General features: G+C 42.9%; 2 protein-coding genes across 5 annotated transcripts in view; both read left to right on the forward strand.

Moving 5' to 3' along the window:
- The window catches only part of PRPS2 (phosphoribosyl pyrophosphate synthetase 2), a 33,871-nt gene extending 19,801 nt beyond the window's left edge, over nucleotides 1-14,070 (forward strand). The window contains exons 5-8 of one of the 3 annotated variants that reach the window (XM_082609002.1): nucleotides 2,395-2,568; nucleotides 3,687-3,846; nucleotides 5,523-5,629; nucleotides 13,961-14,070. In XM_082609002.1, coding sequence (XP_082465128.1) covers nucleotides 2,395-2,568; nucleotides 3,687-3,846; nucleotides 5,523-5,615 — 427 coding nt within the window. In that variant the 3' untranslated portion in view covers nucleotides 5,616-5,629; nucleotides 13,961-14,070. Of the gene's footprint in view, nucleotides 1-2,394; nucleotides 2,569-3,686; nucleotides 3,847-5,522; nucleotides 8,337-13,960 lie in introns of those variants that run through there. The other 2 variants (XM_082609001.1, XM_082609000.1) reach the window with 2 other exon arrangements.
- TLR7 (toll like receptor 7) overlaps nucleotides 5,617-24,834 on the forward strand; it is a 41,034-nt gene continuing 21,816 nt past the window's right edge. Inside the window, exon 1 of one of the 2 annotated variants that reach the window (XM_082608999.1) lies at nucleotides 5,617-5,629. Coding sequence is in view for 1 of the 2 variants with exons in the window: in XM_082608998.1 (XP_082465124.1) it covers nucleotides 15,841-15,855 (15 nt within the window). In the remaining variant the exon portion in view is untranslated. Of the gene's footprint in view, nucleotides 5,630-15,775; nucleotides 15,856-24,834 lie in introns of those variants that run through there. The other variant, XM_082608998.1, reaches the window with a different exon arrangement.

Here is a 24,834-nt window from a genome sequence, read left to right on the forward strand (position 1 = left end):
TTGATGCAAGAAGTCGTGTTTCACCAAGAAAAATAGATATCTATCTGACAAATTGGAACTTGTAGAAAAAACTTTGAGGGTTGTTTTGTTCCAGTTACAACTTAGTGTCTCCACAAAACTTAATATCGCCACAAGAGGTCACTTGTGGGTAGAAAAAAATAAACCTTAGGAAACACACCACTGTTGAGATAGTCAATATTAATGTAAAACTGGTCTGCGAAGTTGGTAAAACTAAATAATTCAGATTTGACTTTTTTCTCTTTTAAAGAGAATGTAATAGTGTATCCAGAAGAAATGGAAATCAAACTATGTATTATTTTTGTCCTAGCTTTTTCCACCCAAGATTTCTATATGATACACTGTCTCAACATCGTATGTTAGGAATAGGTATTAAGTCTCAGTTATACACCAGGAAAGGAAGACTTGGAACCTGTGGAGAAATAGGAATGTTCTCGCAACCCAGGGGGCTTTTTGCTGGGATATTTTCCTTTATTCTCTGCTTCTGATGTTGCCATTGGGTACCTGAAGTGGCTGGAGCTCCCCCACTCATGTTCCACGCCTGTCCCCACCCCCCAAAACCGCATAGCTCAGCTTCTTTCCCACGCAGGCCTCCGCGCCCCCTGCTGGTGTGTGTGTGCACGGGCTTAGGAGAGCGGATCACATGGCAGAATGCAGGTTATGCTTGGACTCGAGTTGCTTCAAACTTCAGCCCCAAATGGTGGCACTTCCCCACCGCACCGAGATCTTCCTGGTCCTTACAAATAAACAGAATTTTAATATATACGCACATACATAAGGTGTTCAAGAGTCTTTTCTTGGGAAAACCTGTCTTGTGTTCTGAGAAACTAGCTTTCCTTAATGGGAGTTTAAATGGCTTATCTTTTATGAAATTGGCATATAGATAATAGTCTATATTGTAGGGAGATTATGGGGTAAAATTTTGGTCAGCATTCAAATTCTATATATATATATATATATATATATATATATATATATATATGCCACAATTTAAAAAAATACTGGTTGTTGAATGTTCTCAGAAACAAGCAGGGGTCACCTGTGGTACACAGCCCCCTTCATGCTGCCCTCTTGGCCCCAGAAAGTGGGTTCCTCTCAGCGACTTGGCCACACTCGGCTTGATCAGAGCATGCATGGTGCGCCGCTCTTGGTTGCCAGCTGAGCAGGACGCAGGGAATGGGACCAGGACTTAAAAAGCGTCTAGAGGTTGCATCCTCCAGTCACTGCATACTAAATTAGGGTGTGTGAGTGTATATGTTTTGGTCCCTCAATAAAAAGTTTTTCAGCTGAATTGCATCAGGAGTGACCATCATTTCAAAAAGTGAAACGGGAAAATCTTCATGTCACCTTATATCTATGGCGTTATTTTTGCACTGTTTCATCATTGAAATCTATTCTTCACAGGAAAAATCTGGAATGTTCCAGGCTCACTAGCAAGCCTGGCCTGCCACCTTCTCCTTTTGTCAGTTCAGGCCTTTCAGAGCTGATGACTTTTGAGCATTTGCCCTAGTTGGGCAGAGGCCTGGACTGTGATTACCATCTCCAGAGGCCTCGAGTCCCGTGAAGCCCCTTGTCCTAAGCGTACAGGTTACATGGCTGCGCTCACCAGGACTTTGTCCCCGCTGGCTGCTCCCCACGCTGAGCCGCTAGTAGTTCCTAAATAACTTGCTTTTAGTTGTGCCCCTGACTTTAAAAGGCACCCACGAACACTAACCTGTTGAGTGTCAGCTTCTTAGCCAGGAGTCTAGCCCATGGTCAAGGCGCCCTGGCTTTCTTCCCCAGCTGCCACAAACGCAGGGCCACATCGTAGCATGTTTCTCCCCTTGCGTTGCTTAATACATATCCCAGACCAGGCCTGGCTTTGCAAGGGAGGCCTGATTCTTGCATTATCTTGAGTATGGCTGGTCACGACCGTCCTAAAATACAGCTATGAAGAACACAATTTGTTTTGTATTGACAGTGTTTGATGTATCTGTCTGTGTCTTTTTTTTTTAATGAATCTAGAGTTTTTTAATATAATTCTGGGAATACATTTTCAGAATTAGTCTAATTTTTTCCCTAGATATATTTTTTAACTTTTAATTTTATATTGGAGTATAGTTGGTTAACAATGTTGTGTTTCAGGCGTACAGCGAAGTGATTCAGTTATACATATACATGTATCTATTCTTTTTTCAAATTCTTCTCCCATCTAGGTTGTTACATAATATTGAACAGAGTTCCCTGTGCTATACATAGGTCCTTGTTGGTTATCTGTTTGAAATATAGCAGCGTGGACGTGTCAATCCCAACCTCCCAATCTATCCTCCCACCACCTTCCCCCTGTTAACCATAAGCTTGTTCTCTAAGTCTGTGTCTGTCTGTGTCTTTGAGCAGGGTCACATCAATCGCAGACAGGTTGAATGTGGAATTTGCCTTGATTCACAAGGAGAGGAAGAAGGCAAATGAAGTGGACCGGATGGTGCTGGTGGGCGACGTGAAGGACCGCGTGGCCATCCTTGTGGATGACATGGCCGACACATGTGGCACCATCTGCCATGCTGCGGACAAGTATGAGCATGGTTTGGGACCACTGAGGAGAGTGTTAGGGCGTCTCATTAAGAAAGGAAACATGTCTAGGCTCACTTTTCCTAATCATTACTGATAGCTTAGTAGTAGTTTTTCAGACCAAAGTCAGTTCTAGGCCTATTTTTTTTTTCTTGGTAGGGAAAAAACTGTGGTCCTTTATGGCCTGGTTTTCATTTTCAAGGTTGAACTTTCAGTGTATTTTATTTTTTTTGTGTGGTACGCAGGCCTCTCACTGTTGTGGCCTCTCCCGTTGCGGAGCACAGGCTCCGGATGCGCAGGCTCAGCGGCCATGGCTCACGGGCCCGGCCGCTCCGTGAATGTGGGATCTTCCCGGACCAGGGCATGAACCTGTGTGCCCTGCATCGGCAGGCGGACTCTCAACCACTGTGCCACCAGGGAAGCCCTTCAGTGTATTTTTTAAAAAGTTCAGAGAAGGTGCTTCTCCTGAAACCGAGCACAGGAGGAAAAAGACAGTCTTTCGGCCTCTTCAGGCCCTCGCTTCCTTGGCTCGCCTTCAGCATTCTCAGCCGTTGGCTTTCAGGGACTTAGAGCTGGGCTGTCCCACGTGGGAGCCACCACCCAGCTCTGCATGGCTGCAGAACGCATGGACTGTGGCCCGTCTGACTTGAGATGTGCTGGGAGGGTAGAATGCACAGCAGGTTTCCAAGACAGAACAAAACAGAGTGTATAATACCTCAGTTTTGTGTATTGATTGTATGGCAACATGGTGACATTTTGGCTTTACTCTTTCACACCTGGGCAGTTTTGTTCCCTGGGAGACATTTGACAATATCTGGAGACATTTTTGGTTGTGACAACTGAGGGGAGGGGTGTTGCTGTTGGGTAGAGGCCAGGGATGTGCTGCACAGCAAAGAATTATCTGGGCCCAACGTCAAGACTGATAATCCCTGATTTAAGGGAATGTAAAGTGTTCGGCCAGCACATACCTTAAAAGATCCTGTTTTAGACTGATAAATGTGAGTGAAATTGGTTTCCTGTTTTCCTTTATGGAACACACTATTGCTTTTAAATTCACACTAAGGGGAGAATGTTTCAAGGATATTTGTGTGCCCTTAATTTTTTTCTCTTTTATTTTATAGGCTACTCTCGGCCGGAGCCACCAAAGTTTATGCTATCCTTACCCATGGGATCTTCTCTGGGCCAGCTATTTCCAGAATAAATAATGCTGCCTTTGAGGCTGTTGTTGTGACAAACACTATTCCCCAGGAGGACAAAATGAAACACTGCTCCAAGATTCAGGTACTGGCTACACTGCAGGCAGAGCCAAGCAGGGAGGCAACTAGCATCTTGTGTGTGTGACCACTTGCTAAGCAGATGTCAGTAGAGGTTGTAGCTTCCCGTAATGAGAAGGTATGATACATGTTAGATGTCTGGGAAAGGCTGGCGCCAGCAGAGGTCAAAGTTATAAATAGTAAGTGAACAAAGCCAAAGTAAAGAACATTAAGAAACAGGCTGTGCTAAAGCTAAACAGAGTTACCACATGACCCCCTGGTCCACCTCTAGGTGGACCAAGTCTGAAAATGGCTGTTCAAACAAAACGTTATGCACAAACATTCATAGCAGGCCTTATTCACAGTAGCCAAAAGGTGGAAATGACCAAATGTCCACCGACGGTTGAATGGTTAACCGAAGTGTGGCCTCTTCATACGATGAAATATTCCTCAGCCTTAAAAAGGAAGTAGATTTTGATCATGCAACAACATCGATGAACCTTGAAAGCGGTGTGCTAAGTGAAAGAAACCAGTCACCAAAAGACAAATATTGTGTGATGTGTAAACTAGATTCCACTTAGCTGAGGGCTCTAGAGTAGTCAGGTTCATAGAAAGGGGAAGTAGAGTGGTGGTTACCAGGAGCGGGGTGTTTAATGGTGCAGGGTTTCCGTTTGGGATGATGAAAAAGTTTGGGAAATGGTTACACACCACTGGGAATGTAATTAATGCCACTGAGTTCTGTACTTAAACATGGTTAAAATGGCATCTTTTGAGGTACATGTATTTTGCCACAGGTTTTTTAAATGGGGGAGGAAAACAAAGACGCAGCTTGGCTGTGCCAGGGGTCTCCGAGCTTTACTCCTCCTATCCCTCCTGACTTGGGAGGCCCCCAGAGAGTTGACAATGATCACTTTACACCAACTGGCCTGAAATAAGTTGAAGGGGTTTGAGTCCTCATTTTGCCTCTATGTCTTGGTGAACCTTGGCAAGTCCTTTCATTGCTGGAAGCCTCCGTGCCCATCATTAGAGCATGAAGATGGATCAGAGTGATCCGCTTAGTGATTTCTCATCCATCGGAGAGCAACACAGTTCATTCAGCACCAGGAGATTCATTAGAAAATGGTCAAAATAGCTAATATGCCTTAGATTTTCATGTCTGATTCTCAGTAGTTGAGAGTCAGCAAATTAAGGCCCCCGGCCCCAATCCAGCCCACCATCTGTTTTTGTAAATAAAGTTTTACTGAAATACAGCCATGCCCATTCATTTATGTATTGTCTATGGCTGTTCTCATGCTGACCCCGGAGTTAGATGATTACCGCTGTGCTGTCAGACGTTACAGTTCCTGTGTTTTCAGAAACCAAGAGAGAGAAAAACCTTCCACATAATGATTGAGTAAAATTAATTTTAAAACAACAGACACCGAAAGTAAAGGATGTCTCTGGTTAACAGCGGCCCTGTAAAGCCTTTGAAGTATCTGCACTGAAAAACCTCACTTCCAGGATCCCGTACAGGATTGTAATTTGAAGACAGCCCCAAAACTGTCTGTCCTCTCAGAAGAAATGGCTGTGGGGAGGTTCGATAGTAGCACATCTTATGTGCTGGAGAAAGCGTTTCTAGGCTTTCTGGCTTCTAAGTTTCCACTTAAACATGACTGAGATGTCCCACTTTCCTCTCCTCTTTTCTGTCTTTTCATTGGTGTTTAGGTTATTGACATTTCGATGATCTTGGCCGAGGCGATTCGAAGGACCCACAACGGTGAATCTGTGTCTTACCTGTTCAGCCACGTCCCACTGTAAATCCAGGATGTGAGGTGTGGAAGCAAGCCTGCTCTGGCTTCTGACTTGCGTGCATTTGTCTGATTTATTAGCTTTAGGACTAAGCAGTTATATTAATGCAAAAGCATCAGATCTTTGTATACTCCGAGGTCCACTGGTTTTCCCCCTCTTAAAGCTCTCGACCATTTGTTTTCAGTTTGATGGGGAGGGCAGTGGTTATTTGATCTTTAAGTGAGAAATGTTTTTGTTATCGTGATCTGTTCTGGTAGGTGACCTTTTTTTCCTTTGTTCTGTCAGTGCTTTGAGGCCACGACTTTCAAGTTTATAATTCCATTGTGGAAGTTCATAGTTCATGTATTTCAGGGTTACCAAAGGTCAGCTCAGATTACAGCCTCTGTGTAAATATAAAATGATAATGCTTATGGACATTTGGGTGAAACCCTGTAGAGAAGTAGTCTTTTGCTTCTAAGTGAACCTTAGAGAATTTATAATACCCTGAATTTTGAGTATTTGTTTTAGTGATCAGGTTTCCAATAAACCATTTGGGTTATTATGCTTAATTTGGACCAAATTTTATGTAGCTGAAGATGGCCACTGACACGTTTATTTCTGGTAAACATTAGACATATCAGAGGCAATGTAGTTCAGTATTTTTTTATTGCCACTTCTAAAAATCATAACTGTCACTTATCTGAAATACCTTGCTCTAAAATTCCAAAATTATGTTCAGCAATAGAGCTGACTGAGAAACTGTTTTGAGATAGTCTGCAAGTTCACTGTCACATTCATGCTGTGTCCATCCCAGATGCACCTCATGTCCTGCCATCTTGTTTTTTTTTTTTTTTTTTTTTTTTTGCGGTATGCGGGCCTCTCACTGTTGTGGCCTCTCCTGTCGCGGAGCACAGGCTCCAGACGCGCAGGCTCAGCGGCCATGGCTCACGGGCCCAGCCGCTCCACGGCATGTGGGATCTTCCCGGACCGGGGCACGAACCTGTGCCCCCTGCATCGGCAGGCGGACTCTCAACCACTGCACCACCAAGGAAGCCCCCATCTTGTTTTTTTTAATGTCCTGTTTTTAGCTCTAGCTTTTACTTTGCCTTTTTTCCAAGAGTTTCATGTTGTGGGTTTCCATCGCAACAAAGACTTCTTCCCTAAGTCCCCTCACGTTTACTAGTCTGATCTCTGTTTTGCTTTTGACATGAGCAAAAGGTGAATTGTTTGTGGGTGCCTCCAACTACATATTTAAATATTATTTCCTTAGTGTTGATCTCATGGTCTTTTGCCTTTTGTCATCACAAGTAGCAAGCCTCCTAGGCAACAGATTATTGTAACTAAAGCTGTTACATAAAAAGTGTGGGTGAGAAAGGCCTACAAAAAAAGGACAAATAAGGAAACATTAGTTGCTCCATGAAGGCAATGTTCAAATGGTGGCCCAGGAGCGATAGTGGAGGGAAGATAGCTTTATCCACAGGTGGCTTTTGACGACTCCTGAGTGAGGGCCCCCACCTCCGGTGGCAGGCGGCAGGCATCGACTCTGAATTTTCCTAAGTGCGCGTTGGTGGACAACCAACTGAGTGCTTCCACCCCCAAAGAAGAAAATGTGCCCGCGCAGACAAAGCCCAGGAATAATAAATAACAATCTCCTTGTGCTAAATCTCAAAACTTGAAGAGAAGAACGTCTCTGATCTAAATTCTGTGGGTGGAAAAATGAAATCTGTTTAAGTTGTTAACAGACCTGAATAGCAGTCTTTAAGATTTCAAACTTCACTACAGCAGAGGGTGAATCAAAGTTTAAAAGTATCATGTTAGTCATTGCAGAGACTAGCATTTTGCTGTACCTTAAGAGGGCTTTTGAGAAAAAAATCATAGTGTAGCCTCGTTAAGGTCAGCTATGCAATACGATGGACGTTATCTAGACAGGAGTTGGTGAGAGATATGTGAAGAGCCTATTTAGATGTATGTAATTTTTATTTTTGACAAATGAGTGATATCTGTATTTCTTGAAATTTCTATGCATAGAGAAATGAAAATGTAGTTATGAACGCACGCAGGTAGACAGCTTCGCATCCCAGTGTAGACATGTTGACAACGACTAAAACCAGTTGATTTAAAGGTAGTCATTTCATCTAAGATTTAAGAGGCTAACACATAGAGCTAGTTTTAAAATAATGATCTTCAGATAAAGACATAAAAATCGGTATTGTCATTCTCTGAATTAAGAACTGATTGTTTCTATGGTTATTTATCTCCACTTTTGTATTTTAAAGTACTTCTGGTACATCTTTCAAGTAAATAGACTAGACATAGCCCTGCGCAGCGGCAATGTAGCCCTTAACTATTTGATGGTCCAGTTCAAAAAAGATGATGAAGACAGCCTTGAGAGCAGCTTAATCCCAGAACTTGTGCGTCCCTTGCTGCTTATGTGGAAACATTTCAGTGAAACCACCAAATATATTGGTCCTGTCTGACTCTGCTGCATGGCGGTTGACTTGGCGTACATCTAGCCAAAAAGGGGAGCCAGAGAAATACGAACATACCAAAGTTGCTCAGTTTCCAACTTAAATGACGTTAACCAACTTAAAGAGATGCGTATTATAAGTTTCCTTTGGTAGATATGATGTCAGATAGACTGAGGAACTACATCATTTTCAGTGCTTGTATTGGTTTAGAATATAGGATTCGAAGATCTTCCAACACTGTACTAAAAACATTTCAATAAAATCATGCTCCTTCTTTCTTTCATACTTTGTATCATCATTGTGGAGTAATATGTTTTGATGGAGTGATGTGTTTTGATGGGTACCTTGAAGTGTTTGCTACATCATGGCTGTAGCCCAGCATATAAAGTTACAGAAAAGCCAGAAGTTCATTGAAGTCAACTCTTCTCCACTTCGAAGGTGTTTCCGAAGAACTGATGAGCACTCTCCTTGCCCCAAAGCATAATATCTGGGCCACGTAAGAATTCTAGATGTTTCCTATAAAATTGAAGATTGCACTGTGTGTTTATACATCAGAGTAGTCGTGTTCAATATCCATAGGTTGGAACGGACCAAACTTAAATGTAGGCCCCATAGAAGTTTTTCACATGCTTTGATTTCAGAAGCACCAGGAACTGTCACCTATTCTGTGATGCTTTAAGTTACTCTCGTGGAGACAAAGTAAAAAAATTCTTTTTGGCCACACCGTGCGTGCAGCACGTGGGATCTTAGTTCCTCGACCAGGGATCGCACCCGCGCCCCCTGCAGTGGAAGTGCAGGGTCTTAACCACTGGACCACCAGGGAAGTCCTGGACAAAGTAAACTTCTAATTATGGTTCTCCCAGGAAAGCTCAGCTTTAAAGTGTGGGTAATGCTGAGAGTGACAACAGTTTGTCTTAAAAAGTCCCAGTGAAACATAAAGAACTAAAACCACGTTCGCTGGAGAAGATCACAGTTTTGAGACAAAACAGGATAAAATGTAATAGAAGGGAGGAAGAAAATGGAGAGATGGAAACACCAAAATCATTTTGCCAACTTTACAGTTTCACCTCATTAATCCTGTCACACACACCTCCTCGGAAGTGTTTGATTTCATACGGCAGGTCCTATCCAGCCCACCACCTGACCTACTGGCTGGACAGGCTAAGCATCCAAGGGGAAGATGCAATACTCAGAGGTTCAGAGGGTCGAATGAGGCTGGGGAGGTGAGAAAGGGCTTTGTGAAGGGACTGCTGTTACCGATGGTACTTCATGGCAGAATTTTCCAGAACCACTGGCTGTACTCCAGCATGGACTGAAGCAGGACAGTACAGGGTGTGTGGTACTTATTATGTTAGAGTGAGGATAGCCAATGAAGATGGAAGTCAGGCTGAAACGTACTGCCTTATCCTTTGTGTACATTGCATGCAGCAGCTGACAGAGTCGCTCCTTTTCACTGCAGATCTTCACCTAATTGGTTTATCTCCTGCACCCCGGGCACACAGCCCTCCACCTTTTCCCTTGCTTTCCAAGTCCACGTTCTGGATTGGTTTGATCTACTGTCACCTCTGAGCTCTTGTTTTCTCCCTTGAAAGAGCGTGGTGCTCAGAAACAGACTCTACCACTTACTAGAGTTAAGACAACGACAACGACAAAACCACTTTGGGCTAGTTGCTTACACCCTCTGTGCCTCAGTTTCCTTGTATGTGAAATGGGATAATAGTACCTCTCTCAGAGGATGTGATGAGGAGTAAATGAGAGGATATCTGTAAAGAGCTTAGAACCGATTGTTTTGTACATTAACCTCAGTTTTTAGAACAGGCATCTTCTTTCTTCCCTTTGAAAGAATCTAAGTATGAAGAAGCAAGATTTTCATGCACTTTCTAGATGCTAATCCACGTGCCTGTGAGCTAGTCACAAACACGATCCACTCACCCAGGGGTACGTTGTCCTGGCACGTGACCGTCTGCACCAAGGGTAGCATTTGGTGATGACAAATGGTTGCATGTTGAAGACACTTTGCTGGGCTGTAGAAATGACAGGAATGGATGACATGTGGTAATGGAGATGGTGACCAATTGAGGCTGTTCACAGCAACCTGATTCCATTCACTATCCCAACATTTTAAAAAAGCAGTGCCCAGGGCTTCCCTGGTGGCGCAGTGGTTGGGAGTCCGCCTGCCGATGCAGGGGACACGGGTTCATGCCCCAGTCTGGGAGGATCCCACATGCCGCGGAGCCTGCACATCCGGAGCCTGTGCTCCGCAATGGGAGAGGCCACAACAGTGAGAGGCCCGCGTACCGCAAAAAGAAAAGAAAAAAAAAAAATCAGTGCCCAATACAAACAGCAGTTTTCACTGTTCTAATGGCTAAGTCCTGTGGTCAGAAGAAAACCCAGCTGAACTCATTCTGCAGGAGCAATAGAAAGAGACTGGCAAAGCAAAAAACGTAATGCAGTGGAAAGTGCCCTAAATTGGAACTGTGGCGATCTAGGGTCTGGTTCCTGATATCCTACCAGCAAGCTGTGTGACCTGGGGAAAATGTCTATACCACTCTGAGTCTGAGTATCTTCATGAAAAAGGGGGTAGATGATTGCTAAAGTTCCCAGCAGTTGTAACAGGCCATGACCTCTATGCTAGATTTAGTTGGACTACACTAACTGAAGGCTGTGGTCCTAATGTGGCAAAGATGGTTCCTTCTCCATCAGGTGAACAACTTGTTTGGGCTTGCAGGGGACTTTCTCAGTGCTGCCTCTGGAAGTCTTGCATCCCAGGAAAGCCTGCAGTCCTGGGCACGCCAGGGTGCTCAGTCACTCTAATTCTCTTTCTTCTAATGTGGATAGTTCTGGATCCCCAGCACCACCTTGGCTAACGCATCTCACAAGCGTGGCTCTGATCTTGTGCCAGTTGCAACACAAAGGAGGCTATATGACAAGCCCAACAATGTGCCAACGACCTGTGGCGTCACAGTTTTTAAAAAATCCATCGTCAATTAACTGTAGAAGCTGAAGGCTGTAGTCACAAATAAAAGAGGGAAAAGGGGGGACAGCTTTAGGAAACGCATTCAAGACCTGGCTTGACTGCCAGTCCTTTGGCAGAGCTGCCTTTAAAGCCATAAGTGGTCTTTAGAGACCCCGGGGAACAGTCCAGACAGAAGGCAGAGTGCCCTAAATATTTGCTGTTGGACATCACCCTTCTGTGCTTTGAGGGACTCTTATGTCTGTGAGCACTTGACCTTCTGTGTCTGAGGATGCATGATTCTCTGATTTTCCCTATGCAGAGAGTGTTAAATCTACTATCTTCTTGCCTCGAAGCTAAGACTGACCATGAGTTAGAAAAAAATTGTGAGGACCTAGACTGAACTTGTGTCACTTTGTCAAATCATCAGAGGGATTCTTGGGGGGCACATTTTAGTGTATGTTTGCTATAGAATGAACTCAGGAAGTGCCACTGACAGTATACTCATCTAAAGAACCAAGGAAGGACCCGAAATTTCCTGAAGCCTCAGAATATCCTGTTTTAGGACCAGGGCTGCAGAGCAGCCACTTAAAGTATCGAAAGGGACAGACCCCTCTCGGCAGTAACTGTGCGTTCATTTCCCCACTGACGGCTTTCATAGCCTTCAAAGAGCAACACTTCAATGAAGACACAATTCATGAACAGTGTCCTATGAATAAAAGGGCTCCCCTGGTGGCGCAGTGGTTAGGAATCCGCCTGCCAATGCAGGGGACACAACTTCGAGCCCTGGTCCGGGAAGATCCCACATGCCACAGAGCAACTAAGGCCGTGCGCCACAACTACTGAGCCTGTGCTCTAGAGCCCGCGAGCCGCAGCTACTGAGCCCATGTGCCACAACTACTGAAGCCCACGTGCCTAGAGCCCGTGCTCCACAACAAGAGAAGCCACCACAATGAGAAGCCCACATACCATAGCGGAGTGGCCCACGCTCGATGCAACTAAAGAAAGCCTACGTGCAACAACGAAGACCCAATGCAGCCAAAAATAAATAAATAAATAAAAATTTTTTTTAAGATTAAAAAAATAAAAGAGCACATGGAGGAAAACCAGTTGGCACAAGAAGGCTGGTTTTTGATGAGTCAGTAATTCCTTACTGACTTGCATTGGTGCAACCGTAAATGCAGTCTTGACCCTTATCATTTGGAGGTGTTTTGTTTTATGTGTGCAAGTTATAGGAACTATAATTCATCTGAGAAATACCTCTTGCTTCTCTGTCTTTTGACTCTTATGTACATTTTGGTTCAGACAGATGTCAAATGGAAGATTTGTACCTGTAGTCTTCTGGGCTGCCTTGATGATTTCTTCCACGGGCAAAGTGAAGGAGGGGGTCTCACACTCGCTCACCCACTCGTTCTTTTTTTTTTTTTTTTTTTTTTTTTTTTTCTTTTTGCGGTATGCGGGCCTCTCACTGCTGTGGCCTCTCCCGTTGCGGAGCACAGGCTCCGGACGCGCAGGCCCAGCGGCCATGGCTCACGGGCCCAGCCGCTCCGCGGCATATGGGATCCCCCCAGACCGGGGCACGAACCCGCATCCCCTGCATCGGCAGGCGGACTCCCAACCACTGCGCCACCAGGGAGGCCCACCCACTCGTTCTTGATGGAGCAGTTACTAGCAGACCATTGTGTTAGGATGGGGCTCTGAGGGAAATAGCAGATAAATGAAATACGTGACCAAGGCTTACATGTATTAAGCCATTAGAGTGTACATGGATTGTTTTATACACAAGCATGTGGTGTAGGCAACATGGGAGGATGATCGCCCTGCCCTTGCAGACATGATCATTCATTCGGAGCAAGGGCAACAGTGCGGGGTTTTTGTTGTTTGTTTTGGGGTTTTTTTTTTTTTTAGTATTTTTGTTGGTGTATTTCTCTTTCGGTATTGTAAAAAAAAAAAAACTACAGTCAACATCATTTATGTCAAGTCTACCAAGACAGTCACACTCAGCATTAAAATGTAAATAGAACAAAGGAGCACTTGTTTAAAAGGTGCATGACTACATCTCTTCCAGCTTAAAAGCCTGTTTAAGATACTCTATTGATTTCCTAGCCATTTCTGGGGCGCTTCTGCTGTTAATCATTTTTTTCCTATGATTATTAGCTTCTTAAGTTTATTACATATTTTCCTCAGAGCCAATTTTATCTTCAATAAACGTTTCAAGGTCCCTGACGGAAGCATTTCAGAATGGGGCTGGGGGAGGGAAGCTGGATGAAGGGAGGGGCAGCAGCCTTCCTCTGGGGTCAGACACCTCCCCTCAGGGAGGGGAGTTGCACATATTTATTATTTATTAAAAAGTTTTATTGGAGTATAGTTGATTTACAATGTTGTGTTAGTTTCAGGTGTACAGCAAAGTGACTCAGTTATACAAATACACAGATCCACTCTTTTTGATTCTTTTCCCATATAGGCCATTACAGAGTACTGAGAAGGGTTCCCTGTGCTATACATTAGGTCCTTATTAATTATCTATTTTATATGTAATAGTGTGTATATCAGGATAATTTATTTCAGGATTTCTCAAGCTCAGCGCTATTGGCATTTTGCACTAGATAATTCCTTGTCATGGGGCCTCTTCCCTGGGGGCCAAGACACACACATTTGTGACAACCCAAAAAATGTCTCCAGATACAGCCAAATATTCCCTGGGGGCAAAAATCGCCCCTGGTTGAGAACCACTGATTTATTTTAACCAGGACCTTCTTCCTTAATCCTGGTCAGAATTCCAGAGGAGATCCATCCTGGCCCCTGGCCCCTGGTCCACTCTCAAGTAGAAAAGCATTTTAGGACGAAGTGGATAAGACAATGGCAATCATAAGTCACTTTAAAAACGTAAACACCAGTGTTTGCTATGACATGAAATTTTACACCAAAATAATTGCATTATCCTTTTGATGCAGGGCTTCAAACACCGATCCCTACGTCTGCCATGAATTGGGGTGAGATCCCTACTGCACAGCTGGGGAACCGTTGCTAAGGCGGAACACGCTTTTAAAAATACACAGCAAAGAAGTATGTGCAGCATATTATCATCTGTGTGAAATAAAAAGGGGGATATAGGGCCTCCCTGGTGGCGCAGTGGTTGAGAGTCCGCCTGCCGATGCAGGGGATACGGGTTCGTGCCCCGGTCTGGGAGGATCCCATATGCCGCGGAGCGGCTGGGCCCGTGGGCCATGGCCGCTGGGCCTGCGCGTCCGGAGCCTGTGCTCCGCAACGGGAGAGGCCACAGCGGTGAGAGGCCCACGTACCACAAAAAAAATAAAATAAAAAAAAAAGGAAAAAAGAGGGGGATATATGTTTGAAAAGCATAATTCTGACTTTGGGAAGAATAGAGGCCCCTCAAGAAGGAAATGGGAGACATCACCGTATATATAAAAAATAGGGTTGGGATGGGAAAAGACAAGGCCACACAAGTTTGTGGAATCTATTCTTTTGGCTTGTTAGCTATCAAACTGAGTTGTTCTGGTCAAAAAAAGAAATATGCGTGACACGAAAGCCCCTTATTTTATGATCCATCCATATGCCTGACACGTTTCTGTTTGAACCAAGAAACTGATTAAGGTAATCTTTAAAGAGGTGACTGAATTTTAGTCTGACTTCAACGGTGACATCCAGAGAGCAGAGATTCCTGTGCGCCTTGCAGGTGGTGGGTATCCTGGCCCTTCCGTGATTGAACTCTCATAAGATGGCCAGAGTCTAACGTGGTCAAACCGTAGAGCAACTCACCTCTCTTGTCAAATGTCGTGGAATTGATAAGATTTCGGAGTTAGATGGAACATTTGAGACTCGTTTTACAGATGAGGAAATTAAGGCCCGAAGAAATGAAGTGACGGGCTCAGTTAAGGTCACACTGTTCCTTAGAAGAAACGCTGTGGCTGGTAAATGGGCCTCTTGCTTCTGCGGCTGGAGGTGTTTCCTGTAGCCCAGGTGTTTCCTCCAGCATTCTGATCACTATCTCACGAGGGTGAAGGAGTTTATCATTAAGCCTCAGGGCAGTGAGAGAAAGCACAAAATATGGTGCGGTAACTTCCATCAACCTGGAATGCTTGCTTCTGCAGATTTGGTGGTTCGCTTTCCTTCTTCCAAAAAAAGGTCTTTCGTTGCACTCACGGCATTTGCCTGGTCCTTTTTCATAGTCATGCTAACGTGGGGAGATTTAAAATAACAACCCTGGGTCATGGGTGTTTTTAAGGTGATGGTAATTTTGTAGGGCAGTGGTTCTCAAAGTGTGGTCCTGGACTAGCGGCATTGCCAGGGAACTTAGGAGAAATGCAAATTCTTGGGCCCCACCCCAGACCTATTGAATCAGAAACTCTGGGTGTAGGGGTATGACAGGCACGGGGTTTGATACACTAAAGTTTGAGAACTACACTGTAAGGCTAAGTCCTCTAGTTTAGTAGTTGGCAAACTTGGTTGCATATGGGGCCACCTAAGGAGCTTTTAAAAATATTGCTGAAAATGAAATTAATTTTTAAAAATGTATAACTGTGTGGTGATGGATGTTAACTAGACTTACAGTGGTGACCATTTGGCAATATATACAAGTATTGAATCATTATGTTGTACACCTGAAACTAATAATTCTATATGTCAATTACACCTCAGTTAAAGAAAATGAAATTGATGAAATTGATGCCTGGGCCTTGCCCCCAGAGATTCTGACTTAATTGGCCTGTGGAGCATCCAGATATCAGGATTATTAAAGACCCTCGATGACGTGATGCTACTGTGCAGCCAAGCTTGAACCATCGTGTAGGGGACGATCCTTTCCTTCGAGAAGATGGTTCTGACTCTAGTAAGTTACAATCAATTTAATTACCCTTAATTGTAATTCTTGTATTCAGCTGAAAAGTTATGCCTACTCTGCGGACATTTGGAGAGAATAGCAGCTTTCAATTTATCTGAAGATTCAAATGTACCTATATTAGAAATTTCTGGTATTTGTTTTCACTCACCCAAAAACTATAATTGCCAGGCACTTAGTAGCTTGGAATATTTGAGTTGTTTCTAATGCTTTGGTTTTATGGATAGAAAAAGACAATGTTTATTTTCTAGAAACACAAAGTATAAGATTCCATTGGTGAAAATAGAGTTATTACCAAAAAAATGTTAAAATTAACAATACTTAATCATTTGTAATAATGGGTTCAACACACACTCCTTAATAGCTAAGGAATTTCCAATGATTTTATTAATATGGGAATCTCCTTTAAACAAGTGTTTTTAGGAGGGAAGCTGGAACCAAGAGAAAAGTAATGGAAGCAGTTTTATTTAACACTGTATTTTTCAACACTGTTGGTCAGTTAAACAACAGCAACAAAAAGTCAGTTAAATCAAGGAGTCTATTTTTTTTTTATTGAAGTGTAGTTGATTTACAATGTTATGTTGGTTTCTGGTGTACAGCAAGATGGTTCAGTTTTATAGATGTGTGTGTATATGTATTCTTTTTCAGATTCTTTTCTATTATAGTTTATTACAAGATATTTATTACAGTTCCCTCTGCTATACAGTAGGACCTTGTTTATCTATTTTATATACAGTAGTGTGTATCTGTTAAACCCAAACTCCTAATTTATCCCTCCCCCCACTCCCCCTTTGGTAACCATAAGTTTGTTTTCTATGTCTGTGACTCCGTTTCTGTTTTGTAAGTTCATTTGTATCATTTTTTTAGATTCCACATATAGTTGATGTCATACGATATTTGTCTTTCTCTGTGTGACTTAGTTCACTTAGTATGATCATCTCTAGGTCCATCCTTGTTGCTGCAAATGGCATTATTTCATTCTTTTATTTATGGCTGGGTAGTATTTCACTGTATATACATACCACATCTTCCTTATCCATTCATCTGTTGATGGGCATTTAGGGTGCTTCCATGTCTTGGCTATTGTGAGTAGAGCTGCAGTGAACATTGTGGTGAATGTGTCTTTTTGAATTATGGTTTTCTCTGGGTATATGCCCAGGAGTGGGATTGCTGGATCATATGGTAGTTCTATTGTTAGTTTTTTAAGGACCCTCCATGCTGTTCTCCATAGTGGCTGCACCAATTTACATTCCTACCAACAGTGTAGGAGGGTTCCCTTTTCTCCACACCCAGAGACTCTTATTAAAAAAGGATCTGTATGTGACTTAAATATTGTATTTTAACTTGAATTATATAAATGGACTTATTTGGGGAGACAGTTCTCCACGGGTCTCTTGCAGTTCTGTAAATCTCATGAGCAGAGGTATTGAGAGCCTTGGTTCTGGATAATCTTTTCAAGGATGTTTATATAGCAAGCAGAAGATAGTAGATAGTTTTGTAAGACAGAGATAGCGTCCCTTTCTGGGGCAGGTGGCAGGTTTGATTGCTGTCCGGTCTAATAATGACAGTGCCTCCCTCTGGGCAAAATTCAGTGAGCTTTGCTTGCAGCCCATTACAAATGTTTGGTTTCTCTAAACTCAGGGTTCCTCAGCTATGATGCAAACCCACTTCATGCATAGCATCCACCCAGAGCCACTCCGTGGCATTGGGGGGACAAAGGGAACAGGTACCTGCTGTGCCACGAGTGCTAAAGTCCTTTGTCCCTGACCCAGGAGTCTCTTGTATTCTATCAGTATCCAGGAACCTGTGGCAGATGAACTTGTTAGCTGGCAAGGATGGTACTATCTCAAACCTTTCACAGTACCTGACAGTTACATTCACCAATTGTTTTTAGGTGGGGCCATGACCCCTTGAGTATGGGTCCAGGATTACCTGTCTTCCACAAACCATACCTGGACTACATTAGCTATTATTTATCTTTTTTTTAAAATTTTAACTGGAGTGAGAACTTAAAAACATATGCACAACAATCTGAGTACAGACTCTCCAGATATTTTCCCCTTTTTATTTATCTCACCCACATCTAACTTGATAGCTTATTTTTATTTATTTATTTATTTTTGGCTCTGTTGGGTCTTGTTTTTGTATCCATTCAGTGAGCTTAGTTCTTCTGGTTGGAGCATTTAATCCATTCACGTTTGAAGTAATTATCAATATGTATGTTCCTGTTACCATTTTCTTAATTGTTTTGGGTTTGTTTTTGTAGGTCCTTTTATTCTCTTGCTTTTCCCACTTAGAGAAGTTCCTTTAGCGTTTGTTGTAAAGCTGGTTTGGTGGTGCTGAATTCTCTTAGCTTTTGCTTGTCTGTAAAGGTTTTAATTTCTCCATCGAATCTGAATGAGATTCTTGCCAGGTAGAGTAATCTTGGTTGTAGGTTCTTCCCTTTCATCACTTTAAATATATCACGCCACTCCCTTCTGGCTTGTAGAGTTTCTGCTGAGAAACCAGCTGTTAACCTTATGGGAGTTCCCTTGTATGTTATTTGTCATTTTTCCCTTGCTGCTTTCAATAATTTTTCTTTGTCTTTAATTTTTGCCAATTTGATTACTATGTGTCTTGGCGTGTTTCTCCTTGGGTTTATCCTGTATGGGACTCTCTGTGCTTCCTGGACTTGGGTGGCTATTTCCTTTTCCATGTTAGGGAAGTTTTCGACTATGATCTCTTCAAATATTTTCTTGGGTCCTTTCTCTCTCTCTTCTCCTTCTGGGACTCCTATAATGCGAATGTTGTTGCATTTAATGTTGCCACAGAGGTCTCTTAGGCTGTCTGCATTTCTTTTCATTCTTTTTTCTTTATTCTGTTCTGCAGCAGTGAATTCCACCATTCTGTCTTCCAGGTCACTTATCCGTTCTTCTGCCTCGGTTATTCTGCTATTGATTCCTTCTAGTGTATTTTTCATTTCAGTTATTGTATTGTTCATCTCTGTTTGTTTGTTCTTTAATTCTTCTAGGTCTTTGTTAAACGTTTCTTGCATCTTCTCGATCTTTGCCTCCATTCTATTTCTGAGGTCCTGGATCATCTTCACTATCATTATTCTGAATTCTTTTTCTGGAAAGTTGCCTATCTCCACTTCATTTAGTTGTTTTTCTGGGGTTTTATCTTGTTCCTTCGTCTGGTACATAGCCCTCTGCCTTTTCATCTTTTCTATCTTTCTGTGAATGTGGTTTTTGTTCCACAGGCTGCAGGATTGTAGTTCTTCTTCCTTCTGCTGTCTGCCCTCTCTCATTCAGTATTCTAATACATGACTTTTAGAGGCTGCAGAGTATTCTAAAGTAAAATGTTTTGAATCCAGTATCCTTCAAACAATCTGAAAACAACAGATTTTGCCTTAAATACATATCCCTTTACCTTTCTCTTGTATATATCACAGGTGGTAGACCATCACTTTGGTGGTTCTGAATGAACCATGCTTCCCAATATGCATGTTCTTGCGGAGTGCCTTTCCTTATTGACTCTGGGCTTGGCCAATAAGTAGGACATTAGCAAGGATGATGCAAACAAGGTTTAGCAGTGCTTGCACACTGGGGCTTATCTATATTGAAATGCTCACTCTTAGGATCTAATAACCATGAAAAGAAGCCCACTCTAGCCACATGGAAAGAAAAAGAGCAAGAAGTCACAGCCTCCCCAACCATCCCCACTGCGACAGGTGAACAAAGCCATCTGACTGCAATCTCGTGGAAGACCCCAAATGTGACAAACAGAACAGCCCAGCAGAGCCCCAGCCAAATGACAGAACGGTGAACAAATATAACGATTGCTGTTTTAAGCCGATACATTTTGGATTGGTTTGTTACACAGCAATAAATCATTGAAACATGATAGCTTTTAGTATGAACAGTTACATCAAATATAGAAAATAAGTTCAAAAAGGACTTTTTGTCATTATCTGGTTGAATTGCTGAGGTCCTGGCTGATTAGATGACTTTCAGAAAGAACATGGGCAGTGGAGTCAAAAAAAACATGAATTGCAACCCGGTTTTGCATATTAGATATATGACTTCTTAAAGTATCAGCTTCCTCGGGGGCAAACCAGGTTTTAACCATAGCTACCTTGGGACTTCCCTGGTGGCACGGTGGTTAACAGTCCGCCTGCCAATGCAGGGGACGCAGGTTCGATCCCTGGTCCAGGAAGATCCCACATGCCGCGGAGTAGCTAAGCCTGTGCGCCACAACTACTGAGCCTGCGCTCTAGAGCCTGTGTGCCACAACTACTGAGCCCACGTGCCACAACTACTGAAGCCCACGTGCCAAGATCCCGTGCTCCGCAACAAGAGAAGCCACCGCAGTGAGAAGCCTGCGCACCACAATGAAGAGTAGCCCCTGCTCGCCACAACTGGAGAAAGCCCGCGTGCAGCAATGAAGACCCAACGCAGAAATAAATAAATAAATAGGTAGATAAATAAATAAATAAAAACAGTAGACACCTCACAGGTGTTTTATTCTTAGGCTTTGTGAGTGATGGTGCCTCTAACTCAATGGCGTGATAAACATGAAGGAATGTACGGGTGTGAGGTCACATTTTTATTACAAAGCCACGTCTCTCGTTTCCCAAGCAAGTGTTCTTACCACTCTACCTCAGTACTAATGAATCCACTTATGAGTCTACAGAAACCAAATGGCAAGAGGGATTATCTGTGGTTCCCACCTGGCAAAGCTGCTTCTGATTTTCCAGGGCAGCAGGCAGAGCTGCTTAGCGACCATTACCTCCATAAATAACCTTTTCTCTTTCTAACTAAGTCATCCACTCCATTATTTGCATCAGGGCCTTTGGACTCATCTGGTAAACTCTAATATTTATGTGGGACCAGCCCTCAACACGAAAGAAGGTTTTTTTTATATGAATTTGCATATCCTGTCAAGGACTTTTTCAGAACACTTTCATTTCAAGGTAAAATGAAACTTACAGGACTAAGCAGAGAAGTGCTTCACATTTCAGTTTAAAGGAGGGGGTAATAAAGATGTTAAAAAAATAAAATAAAAATTTTTTAAAATTTTTCTTAAAAAGGTGGGGGGAATGAAACAAAAGACAAGGTTAATTATGACACTGGGGCTTTACAATGCTAAAAATATATACGAAGGAGCTATGGAGGCTGTGTTCTATTTCCACGTGTCCTTTACAAAGAGCAGGCTCATGGTATCTGCAAATTTCTTTTTTTATTATTAGTTTTTATTGGAGTTTTATTAGTTTTATCGTTGCTTTACGATGTTGTGTTAGTTTGAAATTTTCTAGTAAAGATTTTTATTTGAAAAACGTTCATGATTGTATCTAACTGAAAGGGTTAACATTTCAGCCTTGTTATAAAAATACTATGATGCTTGTCATTAAAGTTCTCTCTCCTTTTCCTCAAGCCAACCCTGACTTTCAACATGCAAGAGTGGAAACAGCCAACAGAAATTGGGGAAGCAGTGGGGTCCTGTTTGCATTCACATGCTCGCCCAAATAGAGAAACATTAAGACGTTACAGTTCCCCATGCCGGGCACACAGCATTAGCTGGACTAGAGCAATTTATTTAAGGTATTTATTTAGGTTCCCAACAGCTTTAGGAGAGTATGTATGATGCTAAGTTTCCACTCAACCCCTTTGATGTCTATGTCAGAGTCAGATGGCAGCCCTGGGGCTCAAACCCGGGGTTTCTGTACCCAGCTGTATACTTGTTCACCCACCACTCTGGATGCCACTTAAGCCTGGACTTGCTTTTAATTTCAGAAATTTAATCTTAGGAGTCCTCCAATGTTTAATTCCCTAGATTAAAATATGACACTGAACTAGGACTGCCAGATAAAATACAGGATACCCAATTAAATTTGAACTTCAGACAAACAACAAATAATCTTTTAATATTGGCATGTCCCAACTTCCTAAATTTACCAACCCTCTACTAAACCTTAACTCCCCACCAAGGGCCCTTTCCATCTTCTCTATTTCCATCTAAAAGGAAAAAAAAGAAATGCGGTGAGACTTAGCAAACCAAGTATGCGGTAACCCAGCCGGTGAGAGGCCTGTCCTCACAAGATGGATAGAAGCACTCTATCGTCTTCATCCAGTCATTTCTCTTGAGCCAACTAACCTGGGGGCGGGGGCCTGGGCCCACGACGTCACCCAGATACAGGTAGCTCACGGGGGCCACGACTAGCTCTTCTTCTCAAAACTGACCTAAGTGATCAAATTATTCTTATTTTCATGATCACTTTCATTTTTATCATGAAGAATGATTTTTAAATAGCAACTCTGGACGAGATGCTGGGGACAATGCATCCTTAGCTCAAGGGGTCTGCAATCTCATTGGGGGCCTAGCAGATAGAATCAAAGATAAATAACAATACAAGAAAGCATAATGGTATCATAATCCCTCAGGATCTTACCATATAAAACCTGGATGTGCCTTTACTGATCACACAGCCTCATCCCTCACTTTATAGATGAGTAAGCAGATATATTTTTATGTAGTCAAATTTTCTGATGTTTTCTTTCAGACTCTGGGGTCGTTGCTGTTGGTCTTCGTTTGTTGTTGTTGTCATACTTAGAATGACTTTCCCACTTCAAGATTATAAAAATATTTATCTGTGGTTTCTTCCAGTACTTTTAATGTTCAATGTCTTACATTTAAATTTTTGAGCCATATGAAATTTTGATGTAAGAAACAAGGTAAGACTAGAGCTTAATTTTTTTCTAAACTTTAAGCCAGTTGCCCAACTTTATCTTAATAATCCCTTTTGCCATTGATGTGACTTTAATGTGCTTTTTAAAATAATTAATTAATTAATTTTTATTTTTGGCTGCCTTGGGTCTTCGTTGCTGCGCGCGGGCTGTCTCTCTAGTTGCGGCGAGCAGGGGTTGCGGTGCGTGGGCTTCTCATTGTGGTGGCTTCTCTTGTTGTGGAGCACAGGCTCTAGGCGTGCAGTCTTCAGTAGTTGTGGCACGTGGGCTCAGTAGTTGTGGCACATGGGCTCTAGGCGCTCGGGCTTCAGTAGTTGTGGCTCCCAAGCTCTAGAGCGCAGGCTCAGTAGTTGCGGTGCACGGGCTTAGTTGATCTGCGGCATGTGGGATCTTTTCGGACTGGGGCTCGAACCCATATCCCCTGCATTGGCAGGCAGATTCTTTTTTTTTTTTTTTTTTTTTTTTGGCAGGCAGATTCTTAACCACTGTGCCACCAGGGAAGTCCCTCCTATGTGTGCTTTTATTTAACTTTGCTATCTCCTCCTTTTCACTGATGTACTGGCATTATGCCATTGTAGGCAATGCAGCGTTTATGATGCATTTATAGATCGAGAAGAGAAATCCTCCCCTTGTTACTTTTTCATTCAGAAGTTACCTGACTGTTCTCACCAGGGGTCTTAACCCAGTCAGATCCAATGCCTCATTTTTATGAGAGATATCTGGTCATGTACCCTTTACTGTCCAGAGGAGATGACATTTATGGATAACATAACCCTAATCTTTGTGATAAGTGAAAAATGCCCAGCTGTGACCTCTAGCCCTAATAACCATCTATTTCTCTTCATCTATTTACGTCTTCTTTGCATCTTCCAGGGTCCTGAGAGAAAACAAGTGACACACTCAGAGTCAGAAATTGATGAGTTTAGCAAAGTGACTATTCATGACAGCGTGGGCAGGGTTTAGGGAAATCCCCAGCAAGGGTGCGGCGTTTCAAGGGTTGAGTCTTCACAATCCCAGGCTTAAAATGGCAAGGCGAAGGAACAATTAGTGGAATTCAGGAAGAGTGGCCATGAGCGGGGGAGCATCACCTGACAAGAGCATCATTGCAGAGTGGCAGCCAACCCACAGCATCGGAGAGGGAGGGAGCCCAGGGGTAAATACTCTGACCTTTCTCCCCACTGGGCAAACCCATCCGGAAATCTGCCAGCTAGTGATGAAGTTTGTACAGCCCAGCCTCTTGGGACACAGATCCGGGTGGGAAGGCATGGAGAGTGGATTTGAGGGACAAATGCATAGCAAGCAGCCTGCTAGGGAAGGCATCGTTGTCCCCTGCCCGTCTACCACCTGCTTCGTTCCCAAGTGTTTCATGTCAGTTTTCTTCCCAAGTATTTCATATTTTTGTTGCTGTTTTGCGTGGAATCTCTCCTATTATCCATCTGGGTTAGTTATTGTTTATATGTGAGAAAGCTATTGATTTTTACATATTGTTTGCATGGCAAAGTGGTTTGCTAAGAGAGCATCTGATTTTTGCTTGTGTGACTATCACTTACATGGTATGTGACCTGGGGAAAGTCCAGTATCTCTTCTGCATTGATTCCATTATTTGTTTTTTAAAAAAAAGGACAATAAGATATTTACTTCATTTTTTTAGTATTTAATGAGATCATACATATTAGGCAGTTAAAACAGTGTCTGGTTCATAATAAACTCTTAATAAAGATCACTTATTATTGTATCTAATAGTTTTTCAGCTGATCTGGGGCACTATTGACTTTTCAATTCAGTGGATTAACCCTGATGGCTGTCAGCTGTTTTTCTTGTGGCACACTTGGCAATTTTCAAATTCTCTCCGGGGCGACTAGGCGGACTAAAGACATTTAAACATAACTACTGATATTTTGACTCTACCTCCAAAAGGCGCCAATAATCAGTTCAGAAGGGAGCGATTCTCCCGGGAACCCCACTTTGAGAAGCAGGTTTTACATGACCCTGGACTGCGAGTGCAGCTGCCCTCGTTTCACTGAAGTGAGGGAACCAACTGGAAGCTCTGCCCCTGCTTAGAAACCAGAGTCCCTTTCAGCTGGGCCTAAGACAGAATGAGGGAAATTTAGACGTGTCTCTAAGATACTTGTAGAACCGTGGTCCTCAATCTGGGGCACGTTTGCGCCCCAGGGGATATTTTGCAATGTCTGGAGATATCTGTGATTGTCAAGGGGCAGTGCTACTGGCGTCTAGTGGGTTCAATTCA

Source organism: Mesoplodon mirus, assembly GCF_964341445.2.
Source record: "Mesoplodon mirus genome assembly, chromosome: X".
Lineage (NCBI taxonomy): Eukaryota > Metazoa > Chordata > Mammalia > Artiodactyla > Ziphiidae > Mesoplodon > Mesoplodon mirus.